Source organism: Thermobia domestica, chromosome 4 (genome assembly GCF_964235325.1).
Source record: "Thermobia domestica chromosome 4, izTheDome1.hap1.1, whole genome shotgun sequence".
NCBI classification, from domain to species: Eukaryota; Metazoa; Arthropoda; class Insecta; order Zygentoma; family Lepismatidae; genus Thermobia; species Thermobia domestica.
Genome location: NC_137457.1, coordinates 324,444,851 through 324,459,889, shown reverse-complemented (window position 1 = coordinate 324,459,889; position 15,039 = coordinate 324,444,851). Strand labels below are relative to the sequence as shown.

Genomic DNA, 15,039 nt, shown 5'->3' with positions numbered 1-15,039 from the left:
TGAACCTTCTAAATCCAAGCAGGAAACTCTTAGTGGACAAAGATGTGGTGAGTTCAAGGTGGACAGCTCTTATCACAGCACACGTAAATAGAATAATCCAAGCTTTTGTACCATCTTTCAAAATAAGAGGGCCACTTAAATCAACACCGGTCACTTCAAATGGAGAAGCATCTCGTATTCGCTCTTCAGGTAGCGGAGCGGGAATGCACTGAATCCCTTTTGTTTCATGTCGTTTACATCTAACACATTGAGCAAGAACCCTTTTTACCGTTCTTCTACCTTTGAGAATCCAAAATCTTTCTCTGAGAGAAGTCAATACTACACTTACACCAGCATGATTCACACTGACATGTTGCTCAAAAATCAGCAATTCCACCAATTTATGCTTACTAGGTAGAATCATAGGGAACTTAAAATCTTCTTCATCCTGACGTTCTGTTAGCTTCGTCTTTACTCGGTAAATACCTTCCTTATCCTGGAAAATATCAAGAGACTTCAATTCGGACTTCCTGTCACTTGAAAAACTTTCGTCTTGTACGTTCCTGATTAAAATTCGTTCTGCTGAATTAAGCTCAATAGCTGTCAGCTCTCCGCAAACTCGTTCATTTGATTTCTTTGCATTGTTACAGAATCGAATAATCCAAGCAACCATTCTTACTATCTTTGAATACTTCGAAAAATAGTTACAGTACCACGGATCTACTTTACTCTCAACGTACATGCTCATCACCAATCCCTTTTTTCTTTCAGCACTTACTTCTTTATTTGTCATGACAGTAGATCGAGGCCAGTCTGTTTCTTCTTGCTTGAGCCACTGGGGACCCTCCCACCATTGCGATTCTAAAAGTTTACTAACTGAACATCCTCGTGAAGGCAGGTCAGCCGGGTTATGCTGCCCTGAAATATGACGCCAATCTTCTACATTTGTTAAATTGCGTATTTCCTTCACTCTATTATTAACAAATGTTGCCCATGGTCCTTCACTCTGTATCCAACACAAAGCTGTAGATGAATCCGTCCAAAAATATTCTTTGATCTTTTCAAAACCCATTGCTGTTTTCACAAAATTCGCTAAACGAGCTCCTATGAAACATGCCAGTAATTCTAATCTAGGTATAGTGATACCCTTCAGTGGCGCGATTCTCGATTTAGCTTGCAATAATTGTACTGAAACAGTGCCATTAACCTCAGTTCTCAAAAACACTACTGCCGCATAGGACATTTTAGATGAATCACAGAATATGTGTAAACTAGAAGATTCTATGTCTACAAACGAAACACACCTGGGTATTTTCACAGTCCTTAACAAAGTAAGTTCTTCTAACCATTTAAGAAACTGTTTGCTTGTTTCTTCCGGTAATTCAGTATCCCAACTCAACTTTTCTTTCCACGTTTCCTGTAACCAGAGTTTTGGAAAAAGAGTAACAGGACAACTGAAACCAATGGGATCAAACACTCGTTGCGCAAAGGACAAAACAACTCTTCTCGTTACTCGTTCAGGAGGTTTCTCACTTAAGTTTATGTCACAAAATAAAACATCATCTTGCTTGTCCCATAATAAACCTAGAACAGATATTGGTACACATTTCTGTTCTTCCTTACACAACGTAGTATGCTCCCACCCTCTTAACTCAAATTTTCCTTCAGCCATAATATTCGTTGCTTGTTCAATAAACTCTTTCAATTCATTTTCAGAATCGACGGATGTTACACAATTATCAACATACATGGAAGTTTTAAGCTTTTCAGTTACACTACTATAAGGATAATTGTATTGTTTCAAGTGGTGGTCTATCACAGCATGCAAAAGAAAGGGACTGCAGTTGACTCCAAAAACCACCCTGCGGTGTCGAAACACTTTAATCACCTGTTCATTATAATCTTGCCACCACAAAAAACGTAAGTAATCGCGATCTGCTGGATTAATAGAGATTTGTAAAAAAGCTCTTCTTATGTCCGAAACAACACCTATCCCTTTCTTTCTGAAATTCATGAGAATGGCAGGAATAAGTTCCAACATGTTAGGCCCCTTTGCTAGACAATCATTTAAGGAACGAGATCCCTTTTCTTTACAAGAAGCGTCAAAAACAGGTCTAACATTTGTCGTGGAATTTACTTTAAAGACTCCCCGATGAGGTAAATAATGCCCTCGATTACCTAACTCTTCTTCTGGAACTTCTATAATTTCTTCATTTTTCCAGTCTTCAAAAATTGCGCTATACTCATCAAACTTTCCATCCGCTATTAATTTCTCAGTTGCTTTTCTTAGTCGCTTCTCCGATAGATCTCGGTTATCGGGAATATCACTGTTGCCATCTAACCAAGGTAAACAAGTCTCATATCTTCCCTCTTCGTTAACAGTTACAGTTTTTTCAAAATGATCTAAAACCGCTGCGTCTATTTCACTTTTTCTCAAGGTTTCACAGGGGTCAGAAATTCCTATGGCTTCTAAATTCCACAAATCTGCTAAACGTGTATTTTGATTCAAAAGAGTAAGAGTCACCATAGAATGAACACTTTCACTCATATGCTCGACCAATTTTCAGACTACTACCCAACCTAGCACAGTTTGAATAGCAGTTAGACCACAATCTAAGTGATGCAAAGTTCCGGTATAAAGTTTACCCATAACATCAGCACCTAGCAATATTTCGATTTTTGGAGAACCGACACCAATATCTGAGACAATTATATTATTTGCCTTCAACTCTTCAAGCCAAGGACCTGGTTTTAGTTTTGGTATGGGATTACAAATAACACTTTGATCCAAAACCTGTATTTCAACTGCACCATTACCTACCTTACTTTTCAACATTATATTGTAACGTTTATGTTCTGTTTTCTTCGAAGAACCACCTCCGAATAACGCATGTATTACTTGTTCAGTTTTCACTGGTGTGTAACACATCTCTTTAGCAGTACTAGACAAAATGTAGGATCGCTGAGAACCTGAATCAATGAGCGCCCTTACAACGCGCCTTTTACCGTTAGCTTCCAACACTACAGGTAAAGTTTGTAACACAACATCTTGTGTGCAACACTGATTAGACAGGGTAGCTTTAGGTTTCTCTTCCTCCTTTTCCTATTCGCTAGTATCCTTACGTTCGGACGGTAACTCCGCGCACATAATCATCCAATGTTTTTGTTTACAAATAACACACTGCACTTTTGCTTTGCACGCTTTTGAAAAATGCCCAACCTTTAAGCAAACAAAACACGCTTTTCTCTTTTTTACGAGTTCTTGCTTCTTGTTCAAAGAAAGCTTTGAAGCATGAAAACATTCCTTACTTTCGTGATGCTTATCACAAAAAATACAACTAACAGAATTTTTATTTCTTTCACCCACAAACAATTCACTCGCGGTCATAACGTGCTCCTCTTCTCTCTTCTTTTTATCCCTCTTATTGGAAGCTTCCATCAACCTGAATCCCGTTTTTGCAAGTGATATTCTTTCCTCACCTTCAACTTCCGCTCTCAAGAACGCCAACAACTGGTTTAACTTGTCACCATATGTTCTTTCTTGCCCATCCTCGCTACTTATTGTGACACTAGCATTTCTCAACCACACTCTTAAAATGTCCTCTGGTATGCACGATTCAACCAATGGAAATAACATCGCAGCATACTTATCAGTAGTCATTCCTATGGATTCTAGTGCTCTCAAGTACGATTCAAGTTTATCATACAACTGTGACGTATCAACCTTGCACTTTGTACTTGTAGCGTTTTTAATGACTAATCCAAGCAGTTCCCTCACATAAAATTCTATTAATAACTCTTCCCTACCAAACCTATTTTTCAAACATTCAATGACCTTAGAATAACTCTCTGCTGTAGGCGGGAAACTATCCACTATTTCACGAGCTCTGGATCCTTGTACCGTGGCTTGGATCAAGTACTGGAACTTGTCTTCTTCTTCCATCAATCTATCCTCATGAATTCTTTTAAACTGGCTCCAGAAACTCAACCAGTTTTTAACTTCACCTCCATATTTTATTAGTTCAATTTTTGGCAGCTTCAACTTCCTCCTGGAAGTAGGCGAAGACACCACTGACACTTCACTACCTTTGTTTGACACTGCACGTGCACTAAAAAACATTTCAACCTCGATACGAGCGGCATCCATCTTTTCTCTATACTCTTCTGCCTTACCGAATTCCTGTTCAAAGTCCTCCTCTGTTTTCGTAGAATCTTGCAAAATCAATTCAGTCACTTTCCCGGTTAACTCTTCTAGTTCACCAGATAATCTTTCTAACGTAGCGAACTTTGTCCTTACAGATTTTTCTGAAACAGGTTCTTCTTTGAGCACTACTAACAAGGCATTGTGTGCACGGGTGAAAGATGCCCGTACTACTTTTCGTTTTTGTACCAAGGATTCCATATTTTCTTTCTTTGTATTCACACAAAATTACTGAGACAATAATTTGTACTTTCTTGCAAGTTTCTATCACGTCTCGAGGTCACCAAAATGTTAGGAACAGAATTAAACTACCCGTTTAATCTTCCTCCAAAACCTGTTGCATTTTTTTTTGCCTCCTTTATTCTCTACTAAAACCACAGACTACTACACAGACAAGTTTTTCACCTCTTGCTACAACAGTTTCTCACCTCTTGCTACAAACTTAACAGTAATAAAAGGTTGTGAAGAGAGTTTCTTATTAACTTTACACATGCTATTTAACCTAATACTCCAAACCAGCACGTTTCCAGCAAAATGGAAACTTACAAAAGTTTGCCCTATTCCTGAAAATAATGACAGTAAAGAAATTCAAAATTATAGGCCGGTTTGTATTCTAAACTCATTTGCAAAGATATTTGAAAGCATAATTTATAAGCGTATTGAAAATCACATTAAACCAGTAATATCGGATTATCAACATGGATTCGTTCCTGGCAGATCCACCGTAACAAATCTCGCTGTCTTCACTGACCATCTAGTGAATACATTGGAGAGTAATAATCAAATAGATGTAGTTTATACAGATATTGCGAAAGCATTTGATAAGGTAAACCACACGTTGTTAGTAAATAAACTTAAATTTCTCAACTTTTCTGATCAGTTAATTGCTCTTATGAAGCCATATTTGATGCACAGAAAACAATATGTGGTTTATAAATCCTGTAGATCATTTGAATATATTCAATTTTCTGGAGTCCCACAAGGATCTAATTTAGGGCCGTTACTTTTTATAATATTCATTAATGACCTTCCTAATTGTATTAAAACATCACATAAACTACTCTATGCAGATGATTTAAAATTATATAGGAGAATTACAACAGCACAGGACTGTGTCAGTTTGCAGGAGGATCTAGACAGAGTAAATGAATGGTGCAAGAGCAACTTGTTAAACATAAATTCAGATAAATGCAAAACCGTGTCCTTCACTAAGAAACGGAATGTTGTTAAATTTCAATATAAGATAGGTGGTAAAGAATTAAAGGGGGAACAAACTATCAAAGATTTGGGTGTAATATATGATAACAAACTATCGTTTGAGCATCACATAAATCAAATTGTAAATGACGCAAACAAAAAACTTGGATTTATTTTGAGAATGGGAAGGGAATTTAATAAGTCGAAAGTTTTACTGAAATTATATTTTTCATTTGTTAGATCAAAATTAGAATATGCGTCTATTATATGGAACCCCCACACGAAGAAAGACTCTATTAGAATAGAAAGAGTTCAAAATAAATTTCTGCGCTTTCTGGTGTACAAGAGAACAGGCATCTTCCCCACATATGAAAATAGTACTTCTCTTAATGAAAATTTTAACACAATGTCTCTCAATCACAGAAGAGTGTTAAATGACATGATATTCTTGTACAAAATATTAAATAACAAATTAAATAGTAAGGATTTGGTGTCTGCCTTTCATCTCAGGGTACCCAATGGAAACATACGTGTGAGCAAAGGAAATTTCTTTTATTTTAAGAAATCTCGAACAAATGCAACAAAACAGTCACCAACGTGGAGGATGGGTGCAGTCTACAACAAACTGAGTAAATGTAAAAAAGTTCTGGATATACACAGTATGAGTCAGAATAGATTTCGCAAATATATTATAGATATTCTATGTAACTCTGATATGAACACTGTAATTGGGTAGAATAACCTGTTGTGTTCTTCTTCTTAAATAAATAAATCTCTTTTCAGCTATTTCGTTGTCACTTCGTATCATAGATTCTTCCTTCCACGGCAATTTAACCTCGTAACGACCATCTGAATTCACGCACAAAGGTTCTTCAAAATGTCTTAAAACTACTTCATGGTTTTCGTTCTTAGTTTTAACAGCTATTGGGTCAGTGACGCCTAACGTATCTAATTTCCACAAATCCGCAATACGGCCACTGATAGTCAATAAAGAGACCAGAACATTGGCAGACATACAATAACATCTTTTGGATTTTAACCATTATCGTCCACCCAAACACTATTCGAACTGTAAATAATCCTGACTAACTTGAACATATCTACTATTAAGAATTCATTAACCATATCCGTACCGATTAACTGTTCGTTTTCTTCAGTAGTATATAAATCAGATAGCCAAATTTTTCTCTTCCTCTTTTCTTTTAAACATGGTCAACATTTAAGAGAAGGTATCTCATCGCAAATCACGAGTTTCTCTAAAACTTCCACCCTACACCAAGAAGTGTCATTAACATCAGTTACAAGTACACTATATTTGTTAAGGGACTCCTTTTGTGTTTTGACACCACCTCATCCTTACCATTTTGATTCGTTAGTGTTACGTTACGTTGTTCTGAATGTTGTTTTGTTTAGCTTTCTAATTTTACCGAACACAAAACCGAAGAATGTTTTCCCTTACACAAAAAAGAAACATTAAACGTACAGTTCTTGGCAGTGTGTTTTTGAGGTATCAAACACAGAAAACAACATTTTTGTTGCCTTAACAGTTTCTTCTTTTTCAGATTCATATTTTGGCCTTTTCACACTTTTGCTTCATTAATAGTTTCTTTTTCTCTTCCAACTTCATACTTTTGGCCTTTTCACACTTTTGTGGCAAATGATACGCCTCACAAAGACACACTGCTTGCACTCTTTTACCTGATTTTGCCCAGAAAACATATTATTAAGTAGGCACCCTTTTTTTTATTCTTTTTAAAATTCACCACGGAGGTTTGTTTCACTTTAAATTATTCTTGAGCTAATGCAATTCTTTCTTTTCACTTCACTTCTTTTCCCAGAAACTGTAACTACTGTTTTAGTTTGTCATTATACGTATTTGCATTACTGTACATACACTGGCAGTTGCTGTATGCCTTAACCAAACCCTGAAAATTTCATCAGGCAAACAAGATTCTACCAAACAGAATAACATAGCTGCATATATTTCACTTGTCATACCTATTGATTCCAGCGCACGTAAATATGACTCAAATTTATCATATTAGGAGAACAATTTTAACTTATTTTTGTCGTTCGAAACATTCTGTATAACAAGTCTTAATAGTTCACGCATGTAGTGTTCTATCAACAATTCTTTCCTGCCAAAACGATCGAATAAACTTTCTATAGCTTTATCGTAATTATCGGCTGTGGGTGGATAACTGTTCACTACGTCTCATGCTCTGTTACCGGTGCTCATCGCTTGTAGCAGGTATTGGAACTTGCTCTCTTTCTCTATTTCATTATCGTTATGAATTCGTTTAAATTGACTCGAGAAACTTATCCACCCACTTATTTCCTCAGTGAAAATTTTCAGTTTTCGGTAATTTAAGTTTGCTTTTAACTGTATGACCACCTGAACTGATAGAAGCAGCTACTTTTCTCATAATGTTCTCATGTTTTAAAAGCACTTCGTCGAACATTTCCCGGTAGCTTTCCACATTGTTTTACTCTTCCATGTAACCTCCTTCACTTGTTTGCTTGTGTCGCTAAGCAACAGTTCAAGTATATTTTCATCATAGGTTGATAATTTGATTGTAAGTCTCTCCAACTTCGTAAAATATAACTTGACACTTTCCACATTTACACTGTCCTTTTCACATTCAGTCACTAAGCTACTATAAGGCTTTTAAAACGATATCTGCACAGGTTTCTTAGCCTTTACTAATTTGTCCATGATTTTTCCTTTTTTTTTTCCTCGCGTCCCACGCTGGTGTGCCAGAATGTAACAGTCTATATAATTCTACAAAAAGAGACCAAAACCATACAAATTGACTAAATATCTTTAAAATTACAAATATTACCCGTACAATGACCCTCATTTTATCTACCTCCTGCGGAACTGCTACAGATCATTACAGTCAGATGTTTTTAAACTTTTCACAATGTTGCCAGATACAAATTCCACAATAATAGTGACACTAACATTCCCCATGACACACACAAATATGATAAAAGTTACTAGCGAAACACTCGTTTCCAATAAAATATTGCGTGAATTCTGTTATCTATTGATATAGAACAAGTTCATGTGTTAACATCTATATTAGCATGAAGTAATTTATCTTCGAAATTGCGTAATTGCTTCGCTAATTATTACTCCGCTTTTCTTTATTATAGACACGGTATTCAAAACTGACGGAAAAGAGTGAAATGTACTGTGAACTCAAGAACGAGTAGTTTAATTTGTATGTAAAACTTATTAGCATAGGAATAATTATGCGTGGTAACTTTTAATATGTATATATTACCGACGACGAATCAGTGCCTGTTATAAAACTTGTAAACTGTAATTGACTTGTACAAATAGTACGAGGAATCTTGATGAAAAGTGACTTGAACAAGTGACATGTTTAACACTCAATAAAAATTACAATCAGGGTGTAAAGAATCTTGATATTTTTAAAAGAAATAACTTTTGTTTATTTTTTATTTAAATGAAATCTTTCTCCTTATATAATACAAGTCGCGAACTAAAGAAAAATATTAGGAATTAGTATTAAATGTTAATTATGCCATTTAAGTGAAAGGGAAATTAATTTTGAATTTCTTTCCAACCGTTAACCTATTTTCTATCCTAAAAAATATTTCTCAAACATTAATGAAAGAGCACAACTTTATCAACATGGCACCTTTTTCACGAAAGTGACTGATATTTGGCAGGGGAATATTTTTAAAAAACTGGAAATAGCTTGCGGCACGAAATATATATATAAAATACGTAATTGTCGCCTAAAGCTTAAAATCTAAACAAAATTTACGTTTTGGAGAAGGCATCGGACACCTCTAAATACGCCCCTATTATTTGGGAACAGACAGGCACACACACAAAGTAATGTTCATCTTAGATGTCGAATAGTGATTTCTTACATATTTCAAGATAAAAAAGACAGTCTTTTTAAGAACGTTCATCGACCAGCCTTTTGTATTGTTTCCTCTACTAGATATGATCATCCATTAGTACTCTCAACGCCCATGTAATTACTACTTCCAATATTTTAATTTCTACTCACTCAACATTCTTCATTAACACTTGAGGAATCTAACAATTCCCGTAACACATGCTGCTCATGAACTTTTATACAATTTTAATTTGACTTCTTCAAATATTGAAATGTTTATACTTTTTAAAAAATTTTTGTTCATAGAATATAAACTCATAAGACAGTTTACTTCTTTGTCTAACTTTGCCATTTCTGCTGCCTAGATTCTTGTAACCAATCTTTCCTTTCTCATAATAGGAAGCATAGGTTACCCTTACAAAAGGGACTCCTTTACTAATGAACGAACTACCGTGATACCTTTCATGTAGTTAAATGAAAAGTTAAAAAGTATGAGTTGAACATGTTACTGCAGACAATGCGTTATTTTATTTGGACATGTTACTGAAAATAGTAACAAATTCTAAGATTGTCTTTATCCCATTCTTTTCTCTAAAAGGAGTTTATTTTTAGTCCGATTTTCGTTTTCGTTTGTAGGATATTTTGCAAGTACCCTAGTAATGATGATTTTTATATTTTTGTTTCGTGTCAACGCTGAAATTAAGTGCAAATTTTGATAATTATTTTTTACTGTTAGTGGTTGGTTAGAATTTCGGTAATCATTTATGATGAATCCTTTTCCAAACGATGAACCTTATTTCGGATAGATTATGTTGCCAGCAGATATTCCAATAAAACTAATATATATTAAAGTACAAATACGATAAACTATATTAATTTGCGCAAAGGGCAAACAAAGCTGCGAAAATTGACTTTGAAATTAACACTATCACCTCTGGGAAAAGTACAAAAGTATACATGTTTAAGAAGAAAATACTTAGGTTTTTATTATAAGTTTGAAGATTACTTAATGAGAGCTTTAAAATAAGCCTTGGTGTACTCTTTGAAAACTGAGGAGGTCATATGAAAACCCCTCAAATTTTGGAAATTGCCTAATTTAAAACTTTGGTATTATAACATCTAATTAATACTACTATAAATTTGGGTGGTCCATCTTATTTCCGTCTGTGGCTAAAAATTGCCAAAAAAAAGTACGACCACGTGTTCGGTTGTGGAAGTATTGATTCCCTTTGATGATGTTTTATTACCATGAAAAATTCTATTACATTTAAGTGTATTAAACAAACAGAAACAATTTTCTTTGTATATGAACATTTTAATTTCAGTATCATTTTTATCATATTTACTAAATTTACTACACTGCTGAGTATAAGTGAAAAATCGTTTTTTATTCTTCTTTATCAACTGAAACCCATCTCGTCGATATCATCCAAAGGTTTAGTATCGATTTACCCCAATATGGTTGTGTTCGTACGCTGTCAATGCTTCTAATTGCCTTAATTGCTTCTATGAGCTTATTTGTTTCCAAATACGTTGATTTCCAACACTAATCTTTCAGTGTCAATGTTCACATAACTGTTCCTTTTGAACAGTTCGTGTTTTCTCTTCCAACATTACTAATTTTTCACTCAATACTTTTCGCACCACCAGTGCATTATTTCGTCCAACAGATTTTCACTTGTAATTTCCATTTGAGAATTCAAATAGTCCGAAAAAACGCGGCCAAATGTACAAGTTTCTCCCATTCTGCCAAATTTAACTTCGCTGCAAACACAAGTTCTCTATCAATACGGATCACTGACTCAAATGTGTTATTATCCAATCCAATACATGTTAAGTGGGTTTTCATTAAATTAAAACCACATTCAAAGTCTAATAAGTACTCTTTCTTAGAATCCATAGTCGCACGAGCACTCATAGATATGTTACTTCAATAGATCATCGATACAGAGTGATGTCACTATGCGAACAGATATCTGCGTACGCATCAAGGGGAGAAAGAGGAAGAAAAATGTCATCTTGTTTGTACAAGTCCCATACACTCATGAAGATACCAATTCAGTCAATTCACGATCGTGCATGTTATATCTAGATATAAATTAATCATTTCTTTGTATCTTAAAAATACCTCCTCACTTTACAAATACGATGATGACGCACCATTCTCTGCTTCTAATTTTTCAGTACAACGTAATGGTAAAATTACTTTTTGCCCTTCTCCAAATGTCACACATACTCCTTCCTTCCGCATATCGTTGTAATTATTTCGCAGTTTACAATACGATATGACACACTAATCTCTAAATCACACATATTTGCAAAAGTTACCAAGGATGTATTAAGCTTAGCAGATAAAATAATTGACGATGCTATCTTTAAATCGATGTTTCTTCCTTCACAGCAGCTGGTAACGTAATAATTTACACAAGCACACACACACACGTGTGCCCTCTAAGTACTGTCCATGATGTCCTCATCCGCTTATTTGCTACTTTTCATTACCTGATCCTACTACGTGAGAACAAAATCAAACCACATACCATCGTATTTTCAGCTTGCAACATTACCGTGGGAATCAAGGTCACTTTCTGCGTCACATAACATCGTAATTTCTGCCTGCAACTTTCCGTGGAAAGCAAGAACACATTCTGCTACAGTATAATAATTTTTTTCTTCTGCTTTATCTGCATATCAAAACAAAAAAATCAAATAAAATTTTTAAACTAAAGAAATTGAAATTAAAAACTTTAAAGAAAAAATTCAAATGAAAAATTGTAATTAAAAATTTTCAAAACAAGAAAATTTTCAATTAAAAATTGTAATCAAACATTTTTTTAAAAAAAGCATCAAAAATAAAATTTAAAAGAAAAAAATTCAACAAGATTTTTAAACGAAAAATTTCAAACAAAAAGGGTTTCTAACAAAATTTTAAAAGGAAACTTTTTCAAACTATGCTTGGGAATCAAAGGTTTTGAAACGGAAAAGATTTCAAACCAAAATTTTTAAACAAGAAAATTAACTAAAATTTTTGAACAATAAAATTAAACTTTCAAACAAACAATTTTAACCAAAAGTTTCTTCAAAAATAATAAGACGGTGTTTAAGTTCCGAGTTAACTGAAAGTTTACACGGTTTTCAACTATTCGATTTATAAATGAACGGTTTTCAGCTATTCGTTTAACCAATTAACGGTTTTTCGTTTATTCGATAATATTTAATACAGTGAGTGCAAGAAATGAAATGAAATCTTTCAAAGTAAAAATTTTAAATTCAAAGTAAAAGGTTCTCAAACTAAAATTTTCAAACAAAATGAAATCATTGATATTCAACAATCACTCTAAATATGCATCACGTTTGAAACATAGAGTTAGTGTTCAACATGGATACACAGTGGAAACATCGATTTACATGTATTCTCGCAGGACCTTGTGAGTGTGGCGAAACGTATTTGGAAAAACTACTGTCCCACTTCCCAAGCATAATCAATACGAAATTTTGTGAGATATGCTGGTATTACGCAGAATTAAGGTTGTTTCATTATATTTAATATATTAACGTATATCAATTCGAAACTAGGTTACTAGTACACGAGGAAAAACATTAATGCTAAATTTTCGATACTACAGCATCCAACTTCTACATTATCCCGATAGAAAGTTATTTTAGTCAAATGTTCTGAATAATAAAACATTTGACATACATATACTTCAGATCATATTACCAAAAGAATAGTATTTTGAATCACTCACTGACAATTGAACAACCACAGGATAAGCGCACAATAAAATAAATCCGGTTTTTTTACATACCATATAATTCAACTGAGCGATCCATAAACGGATATGACTACGTCTCTGGCCGTCGTGTATCTTACGATGAGTTAATATTGGAAATGTTTCTTAGGATACGTATATACAATTCTGTAAATTTGCGTGTTCCTGCTTATCTATCTTGCTGACAAAAGAAATTGCACATACTATTATTACTACATGGCCCTATGATGGTCGTCACGTACTACAATTGTGTATGTATTATTAAATAAAATTTGTGTTTTTTATTCTTGTTTCACTTTGTATTATTTTTTTTCATGTTCCCTTTGGAGTCTGGATAGAGAAGAGAATGTCTTTTAAGAACAAGAGCAGTAAACATTCGCTGAACATTCAAGAAGGATGCTTGCTGTGATCGTGGTAATTAATCGCTTTTAGGTGGCGAGGAAACCAAAGCTATTTTAACAGACACACACACACACACAAACAAACAAATTTCAAAGTTACCATAAAAGAGAGAAGCAGAATGAAGAACAGTTACTAGCAGCAAGAACTGAAGAAGACAAGATCAGAAGAGAACTCGCTCCGGAGATTTTAATACTTTAATTTTATTGTTCAGTTTATGAAAAAACCATATCGGATATGGAGATTTAAATTAGGGACGATCCATTTTATCGTAAGGTAACCTCATGAGTTTCATACTTTCTTTCTTGGTTCAACCACGTATAGCAGATACAGTCTCTCACAACCTTCAGAGTCCAAACAATTCGTGTCATGCGTATCACTTGGGAAGTGTCCAGATTATCGTAATGAAACTTCTGTTATAATTTTTACATTACTTTTTGACACATTTATACAGAGGTTGGCAGCTACTGACTCAACAGCCGTTTGCCCACAATTGAAATGACGAAAGAATATTAATGTCTGTAAAATTTGTACTGGTAAACTTCACAGAAACGCTACTCATACTTCTTCTTTAAAGAAACTTATAGTTGGATAAAGACAGCAATGAACATCTTCTAAATGATTTTTATTTGTATGTCTTTAAATATAACCGTTAAGTGATTCACGAATATTTTCAAGTGCGGTTTCAGAGTGAATAAATCATCTTTCGACATCACGGAAACGAGGTTTGTATTTGTATATCATTTTAGTGTATATATATATATATATATATATATATATATATATATATATATATATATATATATATATATATATATATATATAATATTAAAATTTGTAATTAGATGTTAGTTGCTATCGATTAAAACTATCTACTTTACTGAGATAAAAATAACTTAAGTGACTACAATATAATTTTTAACATGAGGTATTTGTATTGTTACTGCTAGACTGTTCTTACATTTCAAATTCTGTGAAAAGAAAGTATTATAGGTAATTCTTGTTTGTTGTGCGACGTAAATAAAATTGAATGCATTTGACGGAATGTTTACAGGCTAACATAAAGTGTTATATAAATTGTAGAACATATTTAGTCTATAGTGCTTATATAGATGATTGTTTAAAAACTAGGCTTCGACGAACAAGAGTAACATACAATATAAACCTTGGTCAAGAAAGATCGATCTTTAAAAGTAGATTTGTAATTTAACTTCCTGTGTATTAATATATAGTTATTTGTATCTATGCCAAATCTGAATTATGTATGTGAAGTGTGTAAATACAAATATATTTTTGTATTAGTACTAACTGCTTTTATATACATAAAGCAAGTGATGAAACTGAATCTATATACTCTAAAAATATATCATTCACTATATTCCACTTTTCTTGTCAATCTTCCTTCAAACCCTCAAAATTAAAGATCATGACCCGTATAATCTTAAATTTTTATTAAGGAATATTCTATTTTGCTATTCTGCAATTATTCTTCTAAAGGTTTTCCGCCATTTAAGTAACAAATCAAACTAATCAAACAGCTTCTCCATATATTCAATATCTCGTATTGTCAATGCAAGTAATTTCTATACCTTCCTGATATCCCGTGTAG

General features: G+C 33.7%; 1 protein-coding gene across 2 annotated transcripts in view; it reads left to right on the top strand.

Annotated features, from left to right (window-relative positions):
- LOC145684413 (uncharacterized) overlaps positions 1 to 13,508 on the top strand; it is a 35,848-nt gene extending 22,340 nt beyond the window's left edge. Inside the window, exon 3 of one of the 2 annotated variants that reach the window (XM_081756738.1) lies at positions 13,370 to 13,508. In XM_081756738.1, the coding sequence (XP_081612864.1) occupies positions 13,370 to 13,440 (71 nt within the window). In that variant the 3' untranslated portion in view covers positions 13,441 to 13,508. Of the gene's footprint in view, positions 1 to 13,360 lie in introns of both variants that reach the window. The other variant, XM_081756737.1, reaches the window with a different exon arrangement.
- The last annotated feature ends 1,531 nt before the right edge of the window (positions 13,509 to 15,039 follow it).